Below are 24,604 nucleotides of genomic sequence, written 5' to 3'. Positions count from 1 at the left end.
TATGTTCATGTCCGCATGTCAGGCACTTTGTTGCCGAAAATCAAACAGTGTGTCCAACGCTTAAAAAAAAAAATCATGGCCTCCCATTATGCCAAAACAACGTAAATTGTGTTTACATTAAAACTCTTGCAATGAACTCTCATTTGCATTTTTTAAAATACATCTTTGTATTAAATCATCTAGGTATTCCAAAAAATTCAATTAATTAATAAGAATTATTTCACTGAGATGAGTTTGTAAAACAAGAGAAATTGTGCTGCAAACGACCTAGAGCTCTCAACTATCAAATTAAAAAGAGCACGCGAATCAAATCCGTGGTAAGTGGAATAAAAAAAATGTAAACAATTTACTCCTACATATTTCGATTCTTCACAATTTCTTGACGTTTGCAGTGAGACATAACAAAACACTTTGTTCCACAAACGTAAAACATACGTACATCCAGATGTACACTTTTATCCACAATCTTGCAACGATTTTGCAGTCTGAATCCTGCATGCACGTAAAAGCTCCCGTGGAATTGAACGTGGAAAGAAACAATGAACAAATTAAAAGTACACGCTCTAACAGAAATAAATTAAACCGAATCACTGTTTTTACCGTTACAAGATAAATAGAATCTTTGATACAATTTGCATTTCTAAATAATTCATTTGCTAACGTGACGTGAACGAGTTGGCGAGCCAACAAAAATTTACTTGGCAAATGAAGAAACACAGAATATTGAAGACGAGTGTCAAGATAGTAGATGTGTTGTGTGGTCGAGGGGGTGTTGCACGTTTTGACGATAGATGCAAGGAAAAGTGGAGAGAATTTTGTTGAAGGGGCATCGTCTGTCAGTTCTTGGTAATCCATCAACTCTCACCAGAGCAAACCCAATTTTTCAGGCGTTCCCAGTGCGGAAGATAATTGGCATTCAGATGGTGTGACTGTTCCTTGTTTATGAGAAGGAACTGTACAATGCATTATGCTGGCCCCCCGCGCGCGAGTTTCTGTTGATGATCATTAATTAGCAGAAGAGTTAGCCGAGTTAGTGGATAACTGCCACTTATTTACGCACGTCGGACATTATCGGAGGAATGGGGGTCAAGACCAATCTTCGCGCCAGCACATTTTACACGTGATCGCGGACGGCGAAATTTTCCTCGCCGCCAAGAAAAATTCCATCGATTGGGGCGGCATTGTTCGCGAAATTTGCCTGCGGCCCCTTTTCTCTCCCTCGCTGGATCGATGGATTTTTTCTGTCGGGGATGAAATATCGAGTGCTCTCCCCCCGAAGTCCCGAAACCATCTGGCGGTTGGGGATCCAAGCCGGACTACCTGGCGGCCGCAGCTCCCGGTGGCGGCTCTTCGAGGCCTACTTGCTTTTATAATGGATATTGTTACAGTGCCACCGCTGTTTAACGCATTATTTCAATGGCAATAAATTACTTTGATTTCTTATTGTTTCAATTTTCAAAAGATTTTATGTTTCGTTTAGCTCCCATTGTGTTTCGGCATCAGTTATCGTCCAAGCATGTGCACACAGATAATGTAGGTATTCCTATTTTCCTCGTGCCGTGCACGCTCGCCAGAATCTAGCTGATCGTCGAGGAAGTTAACGGATTTTTGTTGTTGTTGTGGCTGACAGTGCATAATCGGTCGCGCTCCGGACCACACTCTCCAAAAGTAAGTCCAGAGGATTGCAGACCCCCCTCACGTCAGAAATAACCGATGCACACTTAAACATCCACCAACTAAATTTATAACAATTGTAATAACATCTAACGATGAGGCGATATTATCGCAAAGTTGTAACATTGATGCGAAAAAATTTTACAGTGGCAGCACTGTAAAGACCAACCTTTCATTCACAATTTTGTAATTCAAAGAAGACACTTCAGTAACCAAGATTTGTCTACTATCGATTTTTTCTACGTTTTCTACATTTTTCACTTTATTACTTTTACATCTCCGAACTTTCAAATGTTATCTAATTAATTAGATTAACGAACCACAGGTTTTTTTTTGTAGATTGTCTGCAAGTAGTGGCGGACATATACCGAGTGATTCTCGAACAGTTCCCTCTAATCACAACAAAACATGAAATTTTTTACAACACTTTAATCATAAACTGATATCGTTTGGAGAAATTACAAATAAAATACAGGGTGTCTTAAAATTATCGTATTCCGAGTTCGGGGCTTAGTAGGGGACATCCTGTTGACCAAGTAAAAATGTTTAAAAAAAAATTGCTGTCACTTTGAAAGTTTGAAAGTTGCCAATATTTGTTCAAAAGTACCTTATTAACATTCTAGCTATGTTGTACTTCCCTTCCGAACCAAAAGCTGTTTTTTCAAGAAATGTCTTCATTTATATTTTAATATTTTACATAATCATCCTCACGAAAAATGAATGTCAACCATTTATATTTTTTATTTGAATAAAACATGATGAAAAGTTTGAACCTTCAGACACATATATCTTTGTAAAGACCGCCCCCCCATATTTTTTATTTTATTTTTTCGAGATTCCTGAGATTTTTCCCTACAAGACCAATTCAATAACCGCTACATTAATTTACATAATGTTTCGCAGAGAGTCCTTTCAAACATTTAGGAAACATTTGGTGTCATTGAAATCATGAAAACATCACCGGTTTTTGAAGTAAATGGAATTTGATATTAAAGTGCAAAATTTAGCTATGATTTATTATTAAATTGGGCGATCACTTCCACAAAACAAGTTAACGTGGGTTGTTTATTGTACCCTTTATGAACTTAAGAATTTGTCAACAGATGTTTATTGGCTGTTTACCAACAATGAGGTATTGATTTATGACAAATCTTGGTCATTTTTCGCTGTTGATATTAAAATTGAAATAATTCAAAAACTAATAATTTTCTTTTGATGCGAATTTCATAAATGTGTTCTTTGAATTAATTGTGAATTATGAGCGTGTACGAGAAAACAATTTTTTTTTGTTCGCAATCGATTTTTTTAATTTTACGGCTCTGAATGAAGTGATAAGGGAAAACTGATTGCACACATTTGAAGCCTTATTTCAAGGGAATGTAACCCTAAAGTTTCGTAATTTTTACTAATTTTTTAATAGGGTTAATCGTGCGGACGGTAAAACTTGACTCAGCCGGTATATTATTTATTTATATGTCCCTTAAGAAATCAATAAATATTATAAGTGTGTAAGAATTTGCTTCTACGTAAAAAAGAAACAAATGCAATTAATAATCATCAGATACCGTATAAAGAGTGTTCGAAAAATTTGTGATACAGCGGATTAGTGCTTTCATTTGTTTCTGGGAGCGTCTCACCTAGCTTCCTCGACTGTCAAACGATGTTAAATGCCATTTATTCAGCGAACGAGCAGTAGCAGCTCATCATTTTTTTTTTTTGCACAAAATAATTGGCAAGGTTTTTTAGTGTCACGTGATGATTTTTTACTTGAAATGAAAGATTTCATGTACAATAAAGTGATAACGAGTGTGAGGTTATGTAACTGAAACGGAAAAAGACAATTTATTTTTATAAAAAAGAGAGAATGCTGCGAAGTCCTTGGTAGCATTTTTTTTTGATCGCTCGTTATTTTCCTGAAAATCATCTCGGGCTTCTTATTTATTTTAATTTCTACTTTGTTGCTTCTCCCTGAAATCATTTCACTTTAGAAAAATCATTAAAGGATATTTGAAAAACTTCATTTTTTATATTCTCTTAAACAGTAAAAAAAATCTCTTGAAAATTCTTTCCGTTTATCGATTTTATTGTCTATTTTCATTTATGTGATAAACCAACTTGAATTTTTTGTCTAGAAAATATGTAATTTAATTTTTTGCACCAATCCATCATTTTAATTATTTTAAAACCAACGCTAATAAAACATTTATTTAATACTAATTTATTTTTGTTTACAATTTTTAATAAAACCAACAATATTAATATTTTCTTGTAAAAGTAATCATAATATTTTCATTCACATTGAAAACCTACAAAATTGGTAAAAAATATGAATTTCAGTTGTTTTAAGAAAAGGAAAGTCGAAATTAATTCTTTTCTCAAAAAAATATATCTGCACGACTATTTATGAATTACGAAGAAAAGAAATACAAAAGTGTTTCCCTGTTCATGTTTCTGATGCTACAAACACTAGCTGTCAAAATTTGAGGTCGTTTTAAAATCACCCTGTATATATTTTTTTCAAAATTAAATTCTCGGATTAGGTACAAGAAGTGTTTTTTAAGATTTTTGTATTTCATAAATCTTGTGAGTATGTACCATTTAGTGCAATGTAGCTGCATTTCAGATGCAATTATCACTAATTTACAAGCACAAACATATTGGTAGAAAACATTTTCTTTTTTTTTTGAATAATACATATTTATACTTTCTATCTGCTATTGCATTTCGCGCTTCCAGATAAGAATCGTCCACTTTTGGAAAACGAAAACTTTTATCTTTTCTCTTTTCATAAGACTGGCCGGTAATTGTTCACTTTAACTACTTCTGGAATTTTCGCGTTTTTTCTGGCTAGACAGCCTCAGGGCGTCCTCCTAGATCGTTTCCCACCATTCAAACCTTGTGTAAATGCCTTTTCTCTCTTGTTGTGTTCCAAGGTCGCGCCAATATCTTAGTAAAGGGTAAGGAATAAGGAAAATTGATTTGTACAAGGTTTGAATGGTGGGAAACGATCTAGGAGGACGCCCTGATGCTGTCTAGCCAGAAAAGACGCGAAAATTCCAGAAGTAGTTAAAGTGAACAATGACCGTATCCATCTATGGATACCCTGTATAGGTCAGAACAGAAGTTTCTTTCCTTGCGATTGCTTCGTTTTTTTTTTTTCTGCCGCCGCCACTGTCGCGCCGCCAGTCCGCCTGCAAATTTAATGGCATTTTAGCCAAATCCAAATTGAATTAGCACTTTTAAATTTTGTTGACTCTTGTCATCGCGGTTGTTTATCGGTTGGGCCCCGAGTCCGTTCGAATTTGTCTTTGTGCGGCGTATTTTCGTCTTTTTTCCGTCCACCTGTGCAAAAAGATGGAGCGGTTCGATGCGGCCGCCCCCCGACAACGTCGTGAGCGGTTCGCCGTGCAGGTAAAAACGGAACGAGCACCGGAGAGAATCCAGGTATAAAAGAAAACCGTTGAAAACTCCCGTCGACCGTTAAAAACCAGCTTAGACGATCGTGAAATACGGTACGCCTAACCCAAGAACAGACAGCAAAAGGACTAAAATCAATAGAAAGAAAAATAAAAATAACCCGGTCTGGCACGAATGGGAGATAAGACGGAATAAAGAACGATAGGGCGCCACGCGGGATGGGGCGAAGCTCGGAAAGGAGGAAAATGTATTCGTTCCACGTTAAGCTCGCGGTATTTTTTCGTCGAAGATCGCGTCGACTAAAGCTGCGCTTTCTTCGTTTCAGAAATTATGTCTGGCCAGCATTACTGCCTGCGATGGAACAATTACCAGAGTAACATGACTTCCGTTTTCCACCAGCTCTTGCAGAACGAGGCGTTCGTCGATGTCACTTTAGCATGTAACGACTTATCTCTCAAAGCTCACAAGGTGAGTACGTATCAAAAATTTATTTTGCGCAACTGTACTACTTTGGTTATTTGTGGGGAGGCAAGGGGAGTGGAAATTCAATACACGCCGTTAGGTTTGATGAACAGTGGCGTAACAAGGAGGAGTCACACCAAAATTAAAGCACAACACAATTCCACAAAATAATACAATAAGTTTTGTACTGACACAAAATTGCTACTAAGAGTCTTTAGGCACAACATTTTATTATTGAAATCGTCTGTACAAATTGCTAAAATTGGGTTTACTAGGTCGAGAGGGTCAAAAATTGCATAGATGACCTCGTGTTGCTGTAAATTAAAACGGGTTTGCACAATGCTGCATTTGTTGTTCAAGTTATTTATTATGCTTGCCTGGACCAATAACAAACGATGTCAGGTCAATCAGAAATGTGAAAATATTTCCCCGAAGCATTGAAGACTCGAGTAAAAACTTTTCTACTGCAGTGTCCGAGTTGTTTTTTCCTCCTTTTTACATTACGGAACATACTCCCCGTTCGGCGTATTATAAATATCGAGTGATAATTTAAATTTCCGGTCAAAGTTGGCGTTGAAGAGTCAATTGTGAACGCACTACGGATCAACTGTTTAAATTTTACGTTTTTACACGAGTGGTGCGTTCACAATCGACTCTTCAACGCCAACTTTGACCGGAAATTTAAATGATCACCCGATACAAATATTTAAAGGAACTGTGGTTTGTCCTATTAATGAGCTTATGATAAATTGAGTACATAAAAAAATACATAGAATCAAGAGATAGAAGTGACACTTTTCCAAAGTTGAAATATTTTTATTCAACTAATATTTACCAATTCGTGTTTGATATTTAATACAAATTGTGTACTGTGTGTTTCTAAGCTTGGTTATTTTTTGGTGAAAACAGGTTTCAAAAATAATTTGTGATCTTAATATCTTATTTTGGTCCATATTGCCTCTGTTGCTCTTGACGATGAAAAAAGAAAACTTATCGGGGTTATAAAAACGTATCTGGGTTTTCTCAAGTAGAAGAACCACTCGTAAATTTTTACATTAGAATGGTGTTATTGTAACGATGACACAAGGAAATCGAGGGGGAAAATAATTGCAGATGTCAGATGCTTTGGTTGCCTGAGGTTTTCTCAGGTGGTAGAGTTCATCGTAAATTCTTACAAATAGAATAGTTTTCCCCACGTAAACGTCGTCATAAGAGTGGTCGGCTGCTCCGACGAGAAAATGTGTCTAATATTTTCAGAGGACAAAATTAAATTTACGGAAAGATTTGAGACCTTTGATCCGTGATCTGATTGATTGACTAATTATTTTTTTTATCGCATGTTATTAAATGTTCAGTGCACGTGTAAAGTAAAATGACAGCTGGGGTCAAATGTTTGTTTTATTACATTTTTTAAAATGCATTTTTATCCTCTATCCAATAGTGAAAGCATTTTAAATTTTTTATTGTTGCTAAAAATAAACAACATAAATTTAAGGAGTTTTACAAGCACTGTATATCCAAGTGTAGCGAAAAGCACATATAAATGCGGATAGAGAGTGAAATGGAGAATATTTTTTGTAACAAATAACTAAAAAATAAGATGAAATTTAAAAAGTAAACAATTTAACCTTGGTAACTTTTTTACTATTGGGTTGGTAGCACCTTCCGCGCTGATTACTATTTAGATTATTAAAATGTAAAGCGTCGGTGGCGTCTTCTACGATCACACAACATATTGAACAAATTCTTCTTCTTCACTAGAAAAAGTTCTTATTTGTTTTATAATAAAATTACTTATTTATTGTGTTCATGAGAATTAATTTTACAATTGCAAATGTGACGAAACGTCCATTTTGTTCAAAGGGAATTGACGCGTCCGTCTGTCTACGTCATTAAATACCAACTTTACAATGCAATTTGCCCTAGTTTTTGCTGCAAAGTAAAAAACACCGCGTGCGCGAAATCGTTGTTCCCGCACTCCGAGAACAACCGGGAAATACCAATTTTGAAGCTATGAGTTTTGTTACCTCCACAAGTTTGTTAGGGACCAGCGAACACGAAATTGATAAAGAATGTGGTTGCAGAACGGAAAGGAGGTGACAATTTTTTGCAGTGTTTTTTGAAAATGACAGCTTTGAATTTTATTATAGAAATAAAAAAAAGATTTTTTTGCGGTCGATACTAGAGGCCACAAAGATACAACAATCACAAATACAGAAATTACAAATTGTTCCTTAGATAAATACATACACAATTTTTCTTTTGATTTTCTTCTTTTGTCAATTGTATTTCACTATTTCCTATCTCTATTAAATGTCAAAGGTGACGTAAATATGAAATAGTTTTGAGAAATAGTGAAACATAATTGACAAAAGAGGAAAACCAAAAGGAAAACACTAATAATTTTTCAAAAAATTTCTTAGGGAATTTTCATTGGGAATCACATAAAAACCACAGCATTTCTTCTGGTTCTTTTGCACAAAAACCTTCAACACCCATCTTTTACCAGAAACAAACTTGTCTACATAAATTCTTACAGTCGGCAAGGAATTTTTGATCTAACCACTAATAATAATTTTAAAATTTGTAAATGTCAATAAATTAAGTCTTGAAAAATTTATTTTTCATTTAAATCTTACTTGGGTGAGCAAAAAAGAATCGAACATAGACCTGAGGAGAGAATGCTATTTTTTCTCGGTGTCTTGTAGCCCTCGGGCTTCGCCCTCATTATGTAATTCTTTCTCTAGATGTATAACATACTACATTATGCGATTTTATTTTTTTTTTTCTTTTCTCAACTATCTACTTTCCTTTTCAACCGAAACAGTCTAATTCGTGTGGTAACAAGTTATTCTAAGCAAATTTCGGCCGAATATCTCTTGAATTATTAAAATTAAAAATTATTACTTCACACAGCGAATAAATTGTAATTTGGAAAATGGCTCAAACTATCAAAGAATAAATGTATCATTCCGACCAACGAACTAATAAAATGCTTCAATTTTATCCTGTTGGAAATAGATCTGCTTCACAGACAACTCAGTAAAGAAATCGCAAAGTTTTTCTTTCAGCCAACTCATCTAAATCGATTGCGTCCACTGAAACTGCATTTTAACTCATTCATTTCATCAAAATAATAAAGAATCCAACCAAAACAATCGGATGCATTTTTTTGAACATATCAAGTACCACAAGTGTGTCGAATAAACGGTTCCAATACGCGTTTTATCGGCTATTATTTTTATTACAGCCATTCCACATTTTAACGTCGTATTATGGCCACAATCTAGACTATTTCTACGCAACGATTCATTTGCGTCCAACCGATTATTGAAGCTTTTGTCCTAGTCAAAGAGCAGAGAGAACGGCAACGAAAATGATTTTACTGGAAGTTTCAGACTCGACTTTCTTAACCCGCACACTTTTATTGCTTTCGAGGGGCCGTAATCATAAATTTCAGCATGCACACTCTAAATCATGACAGTCTTGCGCACCGCTCCTATTGATAAGTAATATTTTTCTGCATCCGCAAGAGTGGAAGTGAAGGTGCGCTTTCGTCGCAACTATGCATCTCGCAACAATTTTCTAATTTGGATGAAACACCCAGGACGAGGAATTTTCTTGTCGAAGCGCAAATTTGTGTCGAGAGTGCGCCGCCACTGTCTATCCCGCTAATGGTGATGTGGGTCTTGTGTTCACACACCAAGAAGCCCTCGCGTTTTCTCCCCTTCGTTAATTTTTCCGTTCTTTTTTTGCAGGTGGTGTTGTCGGCGTGCTCGTCTTACTTCCAGAAGCTCCTCCTCGAGAACCCGTGCAAACATCCGACGATAATAATGCCGCAGGATGTCTGTTACGCCGATCTGAAATTCATCATAGAATTCGTCTACAAAGGAGAAATCGACGTTTCCCAGACCGAATTGCAGGTACTGACTGACATGACGAAAACTACTACTTCACTTTTTCTCCGGCGAAGAGACTGGCGATCCGCGTTGCGTTCACGTAAAGAAATCGGCCATTGTTTATTCTTTCTTTGTGTAATAATAGAAAGGAAACCTACGTGCCCGTTTTATACAATGAGAATCGCTGTTTTCGTCTGGTTCTGTGCCATTGTTCTCACCGCTTTTTGTTAATTTCCAGCGTTTTTAATTTACGCCTGGGATCTTCCACCTCGCCGTTTCACAATCGATTTATTTGCGACGCGATTTTTTCTCGCGCCTTTCGTTCGGCTCCCATGCAAATCCGCCAAAGAAACGCGACCTAATCGATTTGTCATCCGCCATTCGCGCGTTTTCCGACGCAGGTTCCTGTAACGCGCCCCAGCGCCATCTGTGGCGGGGCCGCCGAACGACCGCCCTGCGGCCCTGCTCGGCCCTTGCAGCGACCTACAGCGTTGACAGCTTCGCCGAAGGAAGGTTTCGAGAGAGGAATGTCGAGAGCGGCCCCAACATTTTCGGAATACACTTTCACGGAATTCGGTGAACGTACGATCTGACACTTTCAAAACGGATTCGCCGGTTTTTTAGGCCGTTTACCTAAAAAATGGAATCCCGTTCGATCAGAGTCAGTAGGAGAGTAAGTCACACCAGGGGCGGTAGTAATTTATTTGACGCCCAAAGCGATGCATTTTCGCTCGGGTTTATTTTTATTAAATTGTCATTGTCAATGGAAAGTTGGTGCATCCGCAGCCTACCACTCCAGATTTGTTGTTTTTAATTTTCTTGAAACAAACAAAATCAATTGCCGTGGAGAATCGAGTATGATCTAATTTAGGCCAACAATGGAATAATCGACGACGATGGTTTCGATACCCGCCATTAAGTTTTATACCTAAGTCGTGTTTCAAGTGGCCAAAACGGGCCCAAGAAAAGTCCTTCAAGTAGGAGACGAATCGATGGAGGTTGCAAATGACGCCCAAAATTAAATTAAACATTTTGTGAAAGCGTGGGACCCACATAAAATGTTTGTCTAAATTTACTTCGGTTTTTTTTAGTGTATTTGCACAAATATTTTTCCACTATCTCAACAGAAAGAAGGCATTTCCTCTCTCGAGGAAATAACAAATTCTTTTACTCCCAAGGGAATAAAAGTAAAAACATCCGGTTGGCATTTCTCTATTTGTTGAAGAATATCCTTCAAGAGATCACTACCGGAATCCATTCTTGAACAAGTCGTACAACAAACGAGAACGTAATAAATTATTTATAAAATCAGCCTTGCTAACGGCAAGTGTGCTTACTCGGATACTCTAATTTTGAAAAGTTTAAATTAAATTTTTTAATAAGAAAATTGTAAAAGAAAGTGTCTTCCTTGATCACTAAACTTCACTCGCTGGAGGAAATGATACGCTGTTCTGCCCTGCCATACGAATTACGATTGCCAGTAAGAAATAATCACGATGTAACTGAAAGATCGCATAAATTGATAAAAGGAACAAAAATACCAAGTACCTGCGATCATACAGAATCCGTTTCAGTTTCTTTATGAATAATTTTTTAAGAAACGTGATGGCGCAGATAGTTCGTGAGATTGTCTCGTCGATGTCATAAAAGTGTAAAGTTGTCTGGATCCATGACACAAGCTTTGAAGAGATAGGGACCTTCTTGCTGTTCGTTAGTCGAGCTTTCGAGCTGACCATTGCTAATGCAGAGCGAAGATCTTCGCGGGAGTTGTGACAGTGCTGTGGTGGAGTTGTACATACAGGGTGACTTTGAAAGTTGTACAGATATTTTAACCAGTGGTAGAACTGCACAATAATGATTGAGCCAATAATGCCTCATGCAAGTGTTGATATTTTTGGAGAAAAAAGGGGATACAAGTTTTTCAAAAAAAGTTTGGAAGCCGGTCAATTTTATGAAAAAATGGGTCAAAAAAATTCACTGTAGGCTTTTTTGTTGTCATTTAATTAAAATTAAGTCACCTTGACAAGAACGTCAATCATAACCTCAATTTAAATCACAAATGGCTTTCACCTGAAGAAAACTGATATGGTCTTGATCTATGGCGCAGCACGTGGACATTCAAGGCTAGCAAAGCAAATCTACGGTGAAAGCTTTCCTCAAAGGGTACTTCCCAATGCACGAACCTGTGTAAACGTTGTGCAGCATCTTCGCGATTTCGGCTGTTTCGAAATGAATTTGCGCGATCTTGGGCGCCAACGAGAAGATCGCATTTTAGTTGCAGAAGAAATTCTTCACGAAATGGAAAACCAGTCACGAACGAAGTACTCGGCGTGTTGCAAATTACCTGTGGTAGTTTTACAGTTTACAAGTTCGAAACGCCTCTCAGGAAATTCGTCAAAACAGAGGCATTCTGCATCGAGTTCGGCTTTCTTGGGCACGTCGTGCTGAAGCTTGCATTGCGAACGATGGCAAGCATTTTGAGCAACTTTTTTGATTTCATTTTATATTTTTACTCACAATTACAGTCTTTTTACTTTGCTGTTTAAGCCTTTGTTGTTTTCTGAATGAGTTGGAGGCACACTTTGTAAATTTGTGCTAAAATTTGTTAGTCGGTGACCATCAATTTTAGCACAAATTTTTTATTTGTCAAAGTCTCACTTTTCAATGGCCGCAACTGTACAGTGATGAGCAATACATTTTGATCGTCAACGTTATTTTAAAGTTTCGTTGTATTGTCATGATTATGTCAAGTGTCAACAAAATGTCAATATTTCAACGAACTGTCAAAGTCAATGTTTGTTTAAATGTCACATTTTAATAAAGTAAGAATCATTTTATGAATTAAATAATTTAGTTCCAATATGCCTTACGTTTCATTTCACACAGAGAACATTATGACAATTAATGTACAATATGTTGTAGGTTATGCCCGTTTCACACTAGAGCAGTTTCCATTGTGTCCGAGAACCACATTAACAATCAAAAATTATTATTATATCTTATTAAATAAGCGATTCACATTATTATCCTTTGGCGTGTTAAATATTGTCCTACAGTAAATTTAAAAAAAAGTTTAGCGTTTTGATTTTTTTTTTAATTATTTGAATGTACGACAGTAAGAATACTGTAAGAAAGGAATTTATAATTAAAAACTGCAGATAATGAACAATGTCCAAATTTTTAATTACGTTTGGAATTTACTGCTACAATTATAAATCTGACAAACAAACTGTCAAAATGATTCTTGACGATCGGAAAATAAAATCGCTTCTTTTGCAGGTTCATTCAATCTTATTATCATTCAAAATTTTAATTTTCCTCTCCCATCAAATAATCGTTGATCTGACCCAAATACTTAACACAACACAAATCCATAAAACACTAATGGGTTAATTTTTTTAGGGGCACAATGCCATCCAAAAGCGGCAAGAATTGTATCAATGGGATTAAGTTATAGTTTTTTTCTTAGTTCAACGCATTCAGGTGTTGTGATCAAGTAGAGAACAATTCCTTTGAGTGAAGAAATGTTTCTTAGTTGTTTATTTGTAATTGCCGTAATTGGGGCTTAAGTGGGATAAATTAGTCCAATCCCGATGTGTACCAATTAACCGGAATCCACCGTTACTGTATCAGAGAGATGGATCTTTTACACGAGAAAGTGAAAGGAAAAAATGTCGGTTCCGTATTTGTTGTGTTTAGCAAAGAGCGATGAAAAACCTTAAGTTTCCGTGTTCGTTCGACATTTTCAGAAAAAATGACAAAGCGAGTGACGCGGTGAAAAAAATGAACAAGCTGAAGACGTTGTGAAGTTCACACGGCCTAAGAAGATTCTCACCAGTCTACAGAGAAAGATGGTTCAGATTGAAAGAGTTGTGAGCATCTTCGTAAGCTCGCAGAATTTCTCACTCAAACTTTGTCGTCAAGCAGCTTGCCAACCAGGTGACGATCGGTTTTTAAAGCGCAGCGTGACTTGCCATGAAAAATGGGTTTTTTACCGTAACCCATACAAAAAGAGCAATGGGTCAACAAGAACCAGCCCACGGCACCGATTTAATTTTGTATTTTGGGTTGGTTTCCCATGGACGCGCCATTAACACCGAGCTCCACCCTTGACATGTGGAAAAAATGTTGTTGTAAAACGCACCGCAGTGGTCAATCGAAAACAACAAGACAATGTAAAAGTGTGTTTTGCTTTGCAAACGCGGCAGAAAATTAAAGAATTGGAAGTGGAGTTCCTGCTCGCTAGTCCAGACCTTGCTCCTTTTGATTACCATTTATTCCGGTCCACGGTACATTTTCCACAAGGACGATAATTTAACAACTAAAAAAGATTGGCTGCACTTTTTTAAACAGTTTACGGATCGGTAGATTTTTTTCTCGCGAACAACTTGAAATATTTATAAGAAGTGTCTTACATATTTTATATGTCATACCGTTATCAAGATACTCTTCAAAAAAGTTATTACTTGGAAATACTGTACAAGTTGTCTTAACAGTTTTTATTAATTTGAGAGATGTCAGTTGTGAAAACCTCAATTAATAATTCATGAATTATTAACGGCAACAATATTGACTAACCTGTTTTTTCTAAATAAACATGTCAAAAGAATCAGAAAAATTTAAATAACCAAACCGTAACTGCTGCAAGACCCTTTATCAATGAGTTATATGACGATGAAGTTACCGAAGGGTATTTCCAGCAAGATAATGCTACAGCACATTCCGCTCGTCAAACAATTGCTTGTTTGTAACAATTCTTTGCCACCCGAGTGGTGGAATTTCCTGCAAGGTCTCCAGATCTTACAATAACGAACTACTTTATTTATCCACACCTCAAAAACACAGTTTCTAGAAGCACAGGTCACACTATCGAAAAACTTTGTGAGGCTGTTAGAGATATTCGAGCTAACATAAGCCCCCAAAAATTGGAAAACGCATTTGTTCGATATCTCCCTAGTGAGTCTGTATCTATTGTTACCAGTGGGTGAAATTTTCACTTTCGCTCACTGTCTTTCGCTCACGCATATTTGAAACTCAATGAAAAAGAATTTGTATATTGAAAATAATAACTATAACAATTCATCATTTTACATAATTCATCACAACGACAAGCACCGAATTTAATTCAAAGGCAGCACAAAGTTGTGTAGGATAGATTTATTTTTTTACTTAAACACAGGACAGCATTCTACACTTGAGTATTCTAATTTAGATCCTGCAAAACAAGATATTTTTTATTTTCAAGTGAAACTTCCAGAATATACTGTTAGATTCATGCGGTCAACACATAAAAGATCAAGATCATGTGTGACGTCACAACATGCCAGAATAAAATTATCAATCTGATAATCAAGCCCACTTGTTTATTTTGAGCCAAAGTCGATGCTTTACGTAATTGATATCCACAAAGGATCAATTGTTTAGTTAGATTTGTGTGGAGATTCTCACAAACTATGACAGCGCAATTGAAAAATTTTACAAATAGCGAAAAGCCACCCAGTATCTAGTCCATTGATGTAAATTATTTTTTAGACAGTTGAAATTAAATGAAAATTTTTTGGTGCCCTTTAAAGGCCGCGAGTTAGCGAAACAAGATGCTGTTATAATATTTTGTCCATAGAACAGGTGTGAAGAATGCGAGAATACTTTCAAATGGCTCCCATATGTTGGACGAAATTGACATAGGGCCATAGAATGTGGCCAATGACAGGTTTCCATTTTTGGAACTAGTCCTGGTTTAGTTGCTTTCCACGTAGATGGAAAAGCTACGTGCAGGAAAGATGTGAGGTTTAACGTGGATTAACCAGTAATCGCACCGCATCTTTGGGAATGGAATACGACACAAGAGACGCACGAAATGAGAGGAGGCTGACGATAATGAAGAAATTCGCAATGGAGAGAAGGTGGTCAAAAGCAGCAAACGCTTGTGAGGACAAGCTGGTTGCGAAAACGAGAAATTCGGGCAAGTTCACCTTGGCCGAATGAAAGGGAATGCGAAAACGCGATCAATCATTAATCTGGTCGCCATAACGAGTACGCACAAATGCACGGAAGAGGCGCAAAGGAGCGATAAGAAGGAAAGCGCGAAAGGCCGTTTCGCGAACGGCTGCATACGGAGTTTTATGCGACAGCCGAGTGAAACTTTTCTAATTTCTCTTTGATGGCATTCGCGCAGTCTTGACCTACATCTCCGAATCTGTTTGTTCTGCGTTCGACGTGCATGCACGGGCGAATTATTTTCCAGCGCAACAGATGACCAACACACTTATTTATTAGATCCGAGAGGGCGGCTTTAAAACGCGTTTCGATCTGATCCGATTTGAGAATTGCGCGAAAAAAATCGGATTTGAGGAGTCGCGCCGGGACGGGTTCCTGCAGGACGCGGCCTATTCCCGTTTCTAAAAACATCAGTCTGGGACTGGTTCGCGATTGATTTTTATTGTCGTCGCGGCGAGCTCGGGGTGGATTTTCTCTCCCTCCGACCTCCACGCAGCATCTCTTCGGCACACGTGCACGATGCTTCGCTGCGTTAATCACTCTATTGTCTTTCTCGAAACAATGCCGAGAAGGGGCCGAGGCGTTGCTGGTCAGAGACGGAAACATTGCGAAAATCAAAAATTCACCTTGGAGCGGAACTGGAAATGATAAAAAGCGTACTTACTGACGATCACACGTAAATCATTTTTAGAAAATTCTGCTCTTCTCTGATGTTCAGGTCTTTCGGAATTTATGCGATGCAAGCCATTAAAGTAAATGTAGTGAATTAATAAACTGTGAAAGTAGAGATGATAGTTTGCTGTTCGAATGGTGTAAGACGCCTTTTTTATTAACTGGCATGTCAACATAAAATTACGAAATCCTAGCGGTGAAAATGATTATTTTATTGAAAATGGAGATTGCGCAAACTTGAATCGAAGACAAAGGAGTGAAGGGCTGCTTTTCATGTTTATTACAGATCAAGCTCTCATAATTATAGAACAGATTAACTTGAGATTTAACTCTTGGTAACTTTGCATCGAGGGTTAATTCATCAGAGCTGGATTTATAAAGTTGCAATCTTGGATTTGGTTGTTTTGGAAAATAGCAACTAACATTCCAATTGTGATAATTTTCTTTTTATATTTAGATGCACATTCTTCAATGAGCTTATAATGATGACTATTATTCAAGAGGATAAAAGTTGCAATACGAGCCGTAGGCGAGTGGTGGAATCATCCGAGTGAATAATGGCCATTATACGCGAGTTGAAGACTATACTCTCTTGCTACGCGATTCGCGACTGGTTGTTTACAAATGCACCTGATTGGCGATCTGCCGTTGTAGAATGAAAATACGAGGGATGTGATTGGCCGACAGCCGTAAATTTCACTATATTCTGACACGGGGCGTGGCATTGATATCATTCTTTCATTGGATATCCAACAAGAATGTACATATTCATTCTTTAATAGTCTTGGAGAAAGAATATTTTTTTAAGTTTGCTCTAAACAAAATGGTTTCATTTCCGTAGTCTTCACCAGGTTAACGAGATGTTTTCATTATTTTTGACTTATTAGCTAGAAGATAAATTAACAATTAACTAACTGAGTTTATGAATTTAATTTAAGGGATGAGATAATACAGGTGTCCCAAAAAAAAAAGACGAGTCCATAGCTCCATTATTCATCGGAGAATTTTAATTATCTATACACCAAATTAAGTGATTGTGGATAGGCTACAAAACGGCCTACTAAATTCACGTATAGCTCCAAGGGCTTCAAGGCTAAACTGTCAAAATATTTTTTTTTCAAATGGGAATACATATTTTTTGTAGTAATTCTGATAGAGATTTTTATTCTGAAAACAACAATGTATCACAAGTATAACTTCACATAAAAAAAATTAACACTAACTTTTGAAACAAATGACGAACACCAAGCGAGAAGCTATCAAAATGCTTTGCATTACAATGTTAATAACAAATTAAGTTAGCTCGAAAAACAAATGACAAATAATAACATATGGGATTGCGCAGATATGCGGCCAATGATTAGCGCAAAATGGAGTATAGACGATAGTAGCGTTTTTTACAAAAAAAATTTTGCATTTTTGATATGTAAGTGTATACTTGTGATACATTGTTGTTTTCAGAATAAAAATCTCTATTATAATCACTAAAAAAAAGTATGTGTTCCCATTAAAAAAATTTTTTGACAGTTTAGCCTTGAAGCCCTTAGGGCTATACGGGAATTTATTGATCCTTTTTGTAGCCTATTTGTAACCATTTAATTTGGTGTATAAATAATTAAAATCCTCCAATAAATAAGAGACTTATGGACTCGTCTTTTTTTTGGGGGGGGGGGGGGACATCCTGTATAATAGAAAATAATTTGCAGTCGGTAATGGATGCAATGATATTGTTACTGTGAGGAAAATACCACCAAAGAAAAATACAAAAAACGAATACTATGTGAAATCGTGTTATAACTTATAACGTGTGTTCAAACATATCGAATATCAAATAGCTTGTTTTGTTTAAGTTTACGTGTGGTGTAGCTTCATTAACAGTCTAGATATCTATTTCACGAGAACCTGTTGAGAAAATAATAGAAATTAAACAAAAGTTTTCAACTTATCGTGATGAGATATGATCGAAGTGAGGTTAGGTATTTGTCGAAGGATACCATCTAAAAAGACGGCGTACAGAGAAAAACCGCGACCGAATTTTTTTTTTGAACGCTCGTTACATTTACTTTCGAATCATTTTGGTGAAACATTTTCGGTTCCTAGCATATGTGCATTGTAATGTGTAAATTAAGTGACTAAGATATTTCAAAATTCCAGTTTGATGAATCAAAAACTAAAACTAAAAACAGAAAATAAAAGAATCTAGGAAAAATGTTTTCAAGATGAAGCTACTAGAAAGAAATACATAAAAATAAACCAAGTACTGAATGACAGAATATAATATATTTTATATTGTTCTCCATTACAAAACAATTTGATTTGTTATTTTGATCGACAACGATCATTTACCAATCAACTCACCTGACCTAAACTTAATTGAATGTTAATGTAACAAGTTCCGTAACATTGAATTAATTATTCACAATTCTTCATAAACGCGTATAGAATCTCCTAAACTGTAATAAGATTAAAAAGGATTTCGTCAACTGTTTCGTTTTTTATTCTCGGTCAGTTGATATTTTCGCAAAATAACCTTGACAATCTTACATAATAATTTTGCATAATATTTTTAGTATAGTGGATTATTTATCGTCTACTTTTTGACCTCCAACAACATATTTTTCATTTCCCGTTATTTTGAATTTCATTCTTCACATGCGTCCAAATTATTTTCAAAACATGACATTCCTCCGAATTTCACAAGATATTACTCCACTCTGTTTTTTTGTTTTGAAACCTTTTACATCTTTGCAGCATCTCATCCGGAGACTTTTTTTTTTTGATGAAGAGTCCTCGCTGGACCTTTTCGTTTTCTAGGACCAATCCAAAATGGCTCTCCGGCGAATCGTCAACCTTACGCGAAATTTCTTATTGTTTTCATCTCTTGACCCGCATTCTACGTCGATTCCGTGCCTGCAGGAATGAATTTTTAAAAGCCTCCGGATCATCTCCATCATGTTGTTGTTGGAATCTTATCGTCTCGAGGACGAGCTTTTCATCAAAGTGAAAGCGTCTCCGCGTAATTTTTCCTGGTGCAAGATCGAGCAGTGCGAAGCATAAAGTGCAAGTTTTACTTTCGAATTCCGGGCGTCCGGGTGAGAACGGTCCCTAATTTGTTGACTTATTTACTTTGGTGCGGATTCTCGGGGGCGGAGAGGCGTTTAAGGATCGTGACGTAATTTTTCGTTATAAAACGTGGGGAATCGCGAACGTGTCGCGTAATTAGAAGGACCGTCGTTCGGTTTTTACGACGGCGATCCTGTCGAATTACTCGAAGCAAATCGTCCTTTGTTCGTCGGCGATAAGGCGTCGATTTTTTCCTTCGTATCGGCGCACATAACCAATTTCGCGAACTGTTTCATTTTCAATTTTCCGTTATTGTCGGGCGTCGATGGGCCGACATTTTCCCATTTCCTGTACACAGAAGGAAAATAGTCGGACGGGGACGAGGAGCGAGTGCAAAAAATGGCAGTCCTTGTCTGCAAAAAGCCCCAATTAAAACCGAAGTTGTAGTAGTGCGTGCGCCGAGCATTTCTCTCGATCTATCACGGGGCCGCAGCATCCCCTTCGTAGGCTCACTCTCTGGCCAGTCTTAGTTTGCGCTTTCCCCGGAATTCAGTTCAGCTGAAGGTCGCCGAGGTCATCCGTTCAGTAAGTACACCAGTGCATGTGCACTTGCATGCATGCTTGCACTTTCTGCGGCCCGTGCCGCCGCCGCCGCCGCCGACGCCGGACTCGCCTGCATTAGCGTCTCTGTTTTGGTCCTTATATCCATCCGTTTTCTCTTCTTCTGTCTATCCTTCAACTTTGCCTTTCACCGACAACTTTTACATCCGCCTAATGAACCTCCCCCGGTTTATGTATCGGCTTTGTTGTCTCGTAAAACTCGGCGATTGTTCGCGTTTTGCGAGCAACCCCTTCCGCGAGCCCGACTCGTTATCGATTGCTCCAAGACGAAATCCTCGCCGATTAAAAAGGCGCAGCGATTTTTCAGACGTTTTCGGCGGCGTCGGGGGCATACGCCGGTCTTTCCCCAGCTGCAGACGATCCCCGGACTAATCCGGAGGGTTGCCTGGCGAGCGGCACTCGGCTTTAGGCTCCGGGGCACGCATTGGGGGAAAGTGATGCGGTGTCTGGACCAATCAATACCGGGTTCAAGGACGGCTTCTCTTATGTGTGTATGTGAGCTTCCTTTTCCCGCTCGTCAGGCCAGGACGTCGGAATTAATTGTTGATGCAGAAGGAAGAAGACTCCTTTCGTGGAAATTCGCGACCAATTTCTCGGAAAATTCAGACCGCATCGCGTTCCGCCTCTCTGCGCTCCCGTTCGAATTCCGACAACTTTTCCATTTTTCGAACTCCCAAATTGTTCCAAAATTAATTTGAAACTTTCCAAAAATTTCATCTCGTTCCCCCCGACACTTAAAACTTTTCATTTTTAATTTTTTGTACACGTACGTAGCTTCTGGCACTTCAATTACGAAACCGTGGACCCCTATCAAGACAGAGACAACTCGGAATTGTATCAATCCGCATCCCTTCCACTCTTCGCACAATGGAACAATTTCTTGTTTCTCCAAGCGTTCAAATCGCAATTTTTGCTCTTACGGTTTGCATTCTTTAATGCGTTGTTGGGGAAAATTAATCGAAATGTTGCTATGTCACCAACAGATGACCTTGCGGCGCTGCGAAATCTAGATGACTTTACCTAAGTAATGTGATTGATGGCTTAAGTGCTCAACCGATCTGAACAAAACACAATTTTATTTGGAAACCACTTAATTCACAGCGCAATTGGAAAAACAAGTACACAGTCTGTAGTAATCAATATTTCTGACAAAATAATCAATAATTAATTTTTGGTTGTGCTATTAAAGAAAGCAAAGTTGTCTGATTTTTCGATCGATCATTTAATTATCTTACGGCCGACAATTTGTAGAGTGTTAAATATATTTAAAAAACTATCCAAAGAAAGACAACAAAAAGAACCAAACAGTATGCTAAACAAGTGATATCTCATTAACTTTTAATTGGAAAGAAAAAACTTTGAAAGTACAAAATATTTTTGTAAACAATTTTCTTTCAAGGATTTGAGGTCGTGTTAAACTTGATTTATCTTCTTTCTCAAGAAATGGATCAAATTTTATATTGCCAAAATATTTTATTTTTAAAAGAATTTAACCTAAATATCTTCCTGATGTTATCCCAACTGAACGTACATTAGTGTAACATGTCATAAAATTTGAAAATTTTAGTTTGCAGACTTCGAAGAATAAATAAGTGAAAGGATGTTGTCTTGTTGTAAAGATAAGTCAGTTTACTTAAGCAAATCAAAGTAAGATCAATTTTCCAATTTGGAAAGTCCACTACGTTTGAATTTTTGATAGTGTACAAAATCGGACAAATTTAATACTTATAGAAAATAAAGAAATAGTAATTAACGTTATAAGTCCGGGAACTCATAGTTTACAGTACGAGTTAGACGTTTAAGGACGAGGCGACGAAGGAGCCGAGTCTTGAAACTCGAAACGAGTACTGTAAAAAGAGTTCACGGACGAATGTCGTTATATATTTTATTTCATCCTGCCTCAAATTTCGTTTGAAAGAAACATTGAAATTAATTTCAAAATAATTCAACGAAAGCTCCAAATCTAGTCACATTTTTGGAACATGATTAGCAACGGCTGTTTGGCAATTGTTTATTTTGTTGAAATAATTTTGTGCGTCAAAATGACTTCTAAAGCAAATCCTCCAGAAATTGTAAGAAAATCTGCAGAAACCTGTGTTGAATTAATACCTAGCAAATCTGGTGAAAGGTATCAAAAACAATTCAGCCATTTTTGTAAATGGAAATCAGAAAATAATGTGAAGAAAATTACGGAAGAGGTTATGCTGGCTGGCCTATTTTTTAGATTTGGTTTAAATGGTTGTATTATTTTATTTGTGAACTAACGTTTTTAGTCTGAGAAAGTAAGTGCATCTTCTTTGTGGCCGAAATAGTGAAATTGTTAATTTGAATAAAACAATTCTTAAAACTGAATAATTGTTATTGCGATTGTTACTTTTGTGTTTCCAATAGCAACACTTAACCGGCGTCCGGCCGTTTTTTGCGTTTTCCCGGATTCAAACTGATGACGTAAAGTATTGAAATTTGACACAGGATGAAATAAAAATATAAAATGCATTCATCTTGTTTTGACATGATCGGAGGCCATGGAAATTTTGCATTTAATTTGGTAGTAAAACTGTCTATTGAATAAGGTTATGTTTTTCTAAGTTTGAGGTTATAAATAGCGTCAATGTCTAGTGCACTGTTGTCAGTTTTACTAATTTGCAATAGAAGAATACTCAAGACATCGCGGGAAATTCAGCAACATGTTACATTCATTTTGATAGGTCCGCATGTCACGCGCTTTAGTGACGGAAATCAAACAGTCCAACGTTAAAAAAATAAATCAAGGCCTCCCATTATGCCAAAACAACGTGAACTGTGTTTAGTTATAAATTCAGAAAACCTGTGGACAATCAAAAGCAAAATTATAGTTAGGTTGTTGTTAGTTATTGTCATATTAGCCGGTTGGTATCTATGATTTTTCAAATAATTCATTTGTTTAAGTTTTATATTGGAAAATAAATTACAACTTATCATACATTGTATTTAGATAAAAGGGAAAATTCAAAATGTTCACATTATGACAAGTTTGTTAAACTCAATGTAGGGCAACAGCATTTTGCACTGTGAAAAGTTAAAAAATAATTAATTAGTCAGCTCTTACATGAGGGATCTACCACCCTTAATTACATCTTTAGCAGAATCCAACTCCCATTTTCTTTTGATTTTGAATGCGAAACAGATCCGTTTGTTTTGGTTGTTGTAAAAGTGTTTGAAATCAAAACATAACCTACATTTATTTTGTTACAAATGATTTGACGTAAATATACTTACTCGAGATTTTTATAACAAGTACAGTCAAAAGAAACATTTTTTCAAAATTTGATTTTACAGTCCAGGAGTTTTTCGAATTTAGTATTTATACAAAATTTACGACTTAAAAGTGTCAAATGTTTTTTTTTGACATCTGAATCATTAGTGTTATTTAACTTCTTATGACTGAATAGATTTGTCATCTGTCATCTGTTTACAAAATTTCCGAAATTAATCTATTCGCACTCTTTTCATAGCTAGATGTATCGGGCCTTCAAATAAATATATATTTAGAGTAGGCGTAGGCGACATTCTAATTCTGTTAACAGTGTAAAGTAATTTTTGTAGGTAACCAATTATTCTTCGGAGTTACACAGGTTACATAGTAAGCTTTTTCCCAATTTCATATTGTCATATTCCGTGGAGGGGGAATATGGAGAATGCACTACAAAAATTAAAAATATTTTCTAACCTAATTTTATTTCGTTAAAATGTCAGACGTTTCTTGTGTCATTTTCTACGCTGGAAAAATGTTGCAAACAATTGAATTTCCATAGGTTGCTCTAAATTTATTTGAAGGCCCTTTATAAAGAAAAAGATACGGAAAATAGTTTTAGACATGATTTTAGAGTTTATTATTAGTTTTATAAAAACGAACAATAAGGAAAAAATTCACGAATTTAATTTTAATGCAACAAAAAGCAAGCTTTTTTACTTCAAAATCAAATGTCATTTGAGCAGGAAAAATTCTCGGTGACAAAAACTTAGAATGAATAATATCCGCAAAAAAAGCACCGGTTTACTAGCGCTCTGCGGGGATCACTCAAACTACACTTTTGAACAGGCCAGTTATATTACAGCAGGTCGTGGTTAAGAAAATAAAAGAAGTGTGACCTTGTTGATAAAAGTCATATTTTTCAATTGTAAAATTGGCGAAAAAAGAAATAAACAGTAACATTATTTTCGGTGTACGCGGCATATATCATTAATTCATTACATTAGGATTTCTTCTAGTTTTTTGTCTTCATTAAATTATACCAAGTGACTATAAAATAAATGCTTGCAATTTTTTCTTCGGTTGGCAATATATTTACGTTTTATCTTGGTATACTCTTTTTTCAAATTCAAATATGTCAAACCAAAAGTCAAATATATTAAGTATGTAATTATCACCGCTTAATTTTTAAAAATGGTTTTTACTACGGAGCACATTTATTTCTATGGTTTTTAATTCACGCTAGCAAAACTAACTTTCACCATTATTTTGTAAAACCTTATTTATAATATTTTACATACGCAAAAATATATTTAATAAAAATAAAGGAAAACATAATTTGTATCGATTATTGACAATAACATTAAACTTCCGAAACCTCAACCTAAAATATGAATCAAGAGATGACAGACATCTTGACAATGACAAGGCTTACCAATTGCTCAGTGATGCCAACCCACTAAATTTGCTTCAATCATTTATAGTCGCTAGTATCGGACGTTCAATGAAATCTTGGGCTGGGAAGGCGTTGGAAACCCTCAGTTGTGTCGCTTTTTTAAAGTGTAAA

General features: G+C 36.5%; 1 protein-coding gene across 4 annotated transcripts in view; it reads left to right on the top strand.

Annotated features, from left to right (window-relative positions):
• The window catches only part of LOC138122323 (protein tramtrack, alpha isoform-like), a 39,810-nt gene that overhangs the window by 8,159 nt on the left and 7,047 nt on the right, over window positions 1-24,604 (top strand). For 2 of the 4 annotated variants that reach the window (XM_069036538.1, XM_069036536.1), the window contains exons 2-3: window positions 5,417-5,559; window positions 9,312-9,476. In XM_069036538.1, coding sequence (XP_068892639.1) covers window positions 5,422-5,559; window positions 9,312-9,476 — 303 coding nt within the window. In that variant the 5' untranslated portion in view covers window positions 5,417-5,421. Of the gene's footprint in view, window positions 1-1,574; window positions 1,669-5,416; window positions 5,560-9,311; window positions 9,477-24,604 lie in introns of those variants that run through there. The other 2 variants (XM_069036537.1, XM_069036539.1) reach the window with 2 other exon arrangements.

The sequence above is a fragment of the Tenebrio molitor genome, chromosome 1 (assembly GCF_963966145.1).
Source record: "Tenebrio molitor chromosome 1, icTenMoli1.1, whole genome shotgun sequence".
Taxonomy (NCBI): domain Eukaryota; kingdom Metazoa; phylum Arthropoda; class Insecta; order Coleoptera; family Tenebrionidae; genus Tenebrio; species Tenebrio molitor.
The sequence above is the reverse complement of the archived record's forward strand: the minus strand, read 5'-3'. Positions and strand labels throughout refer to the sequence as shown.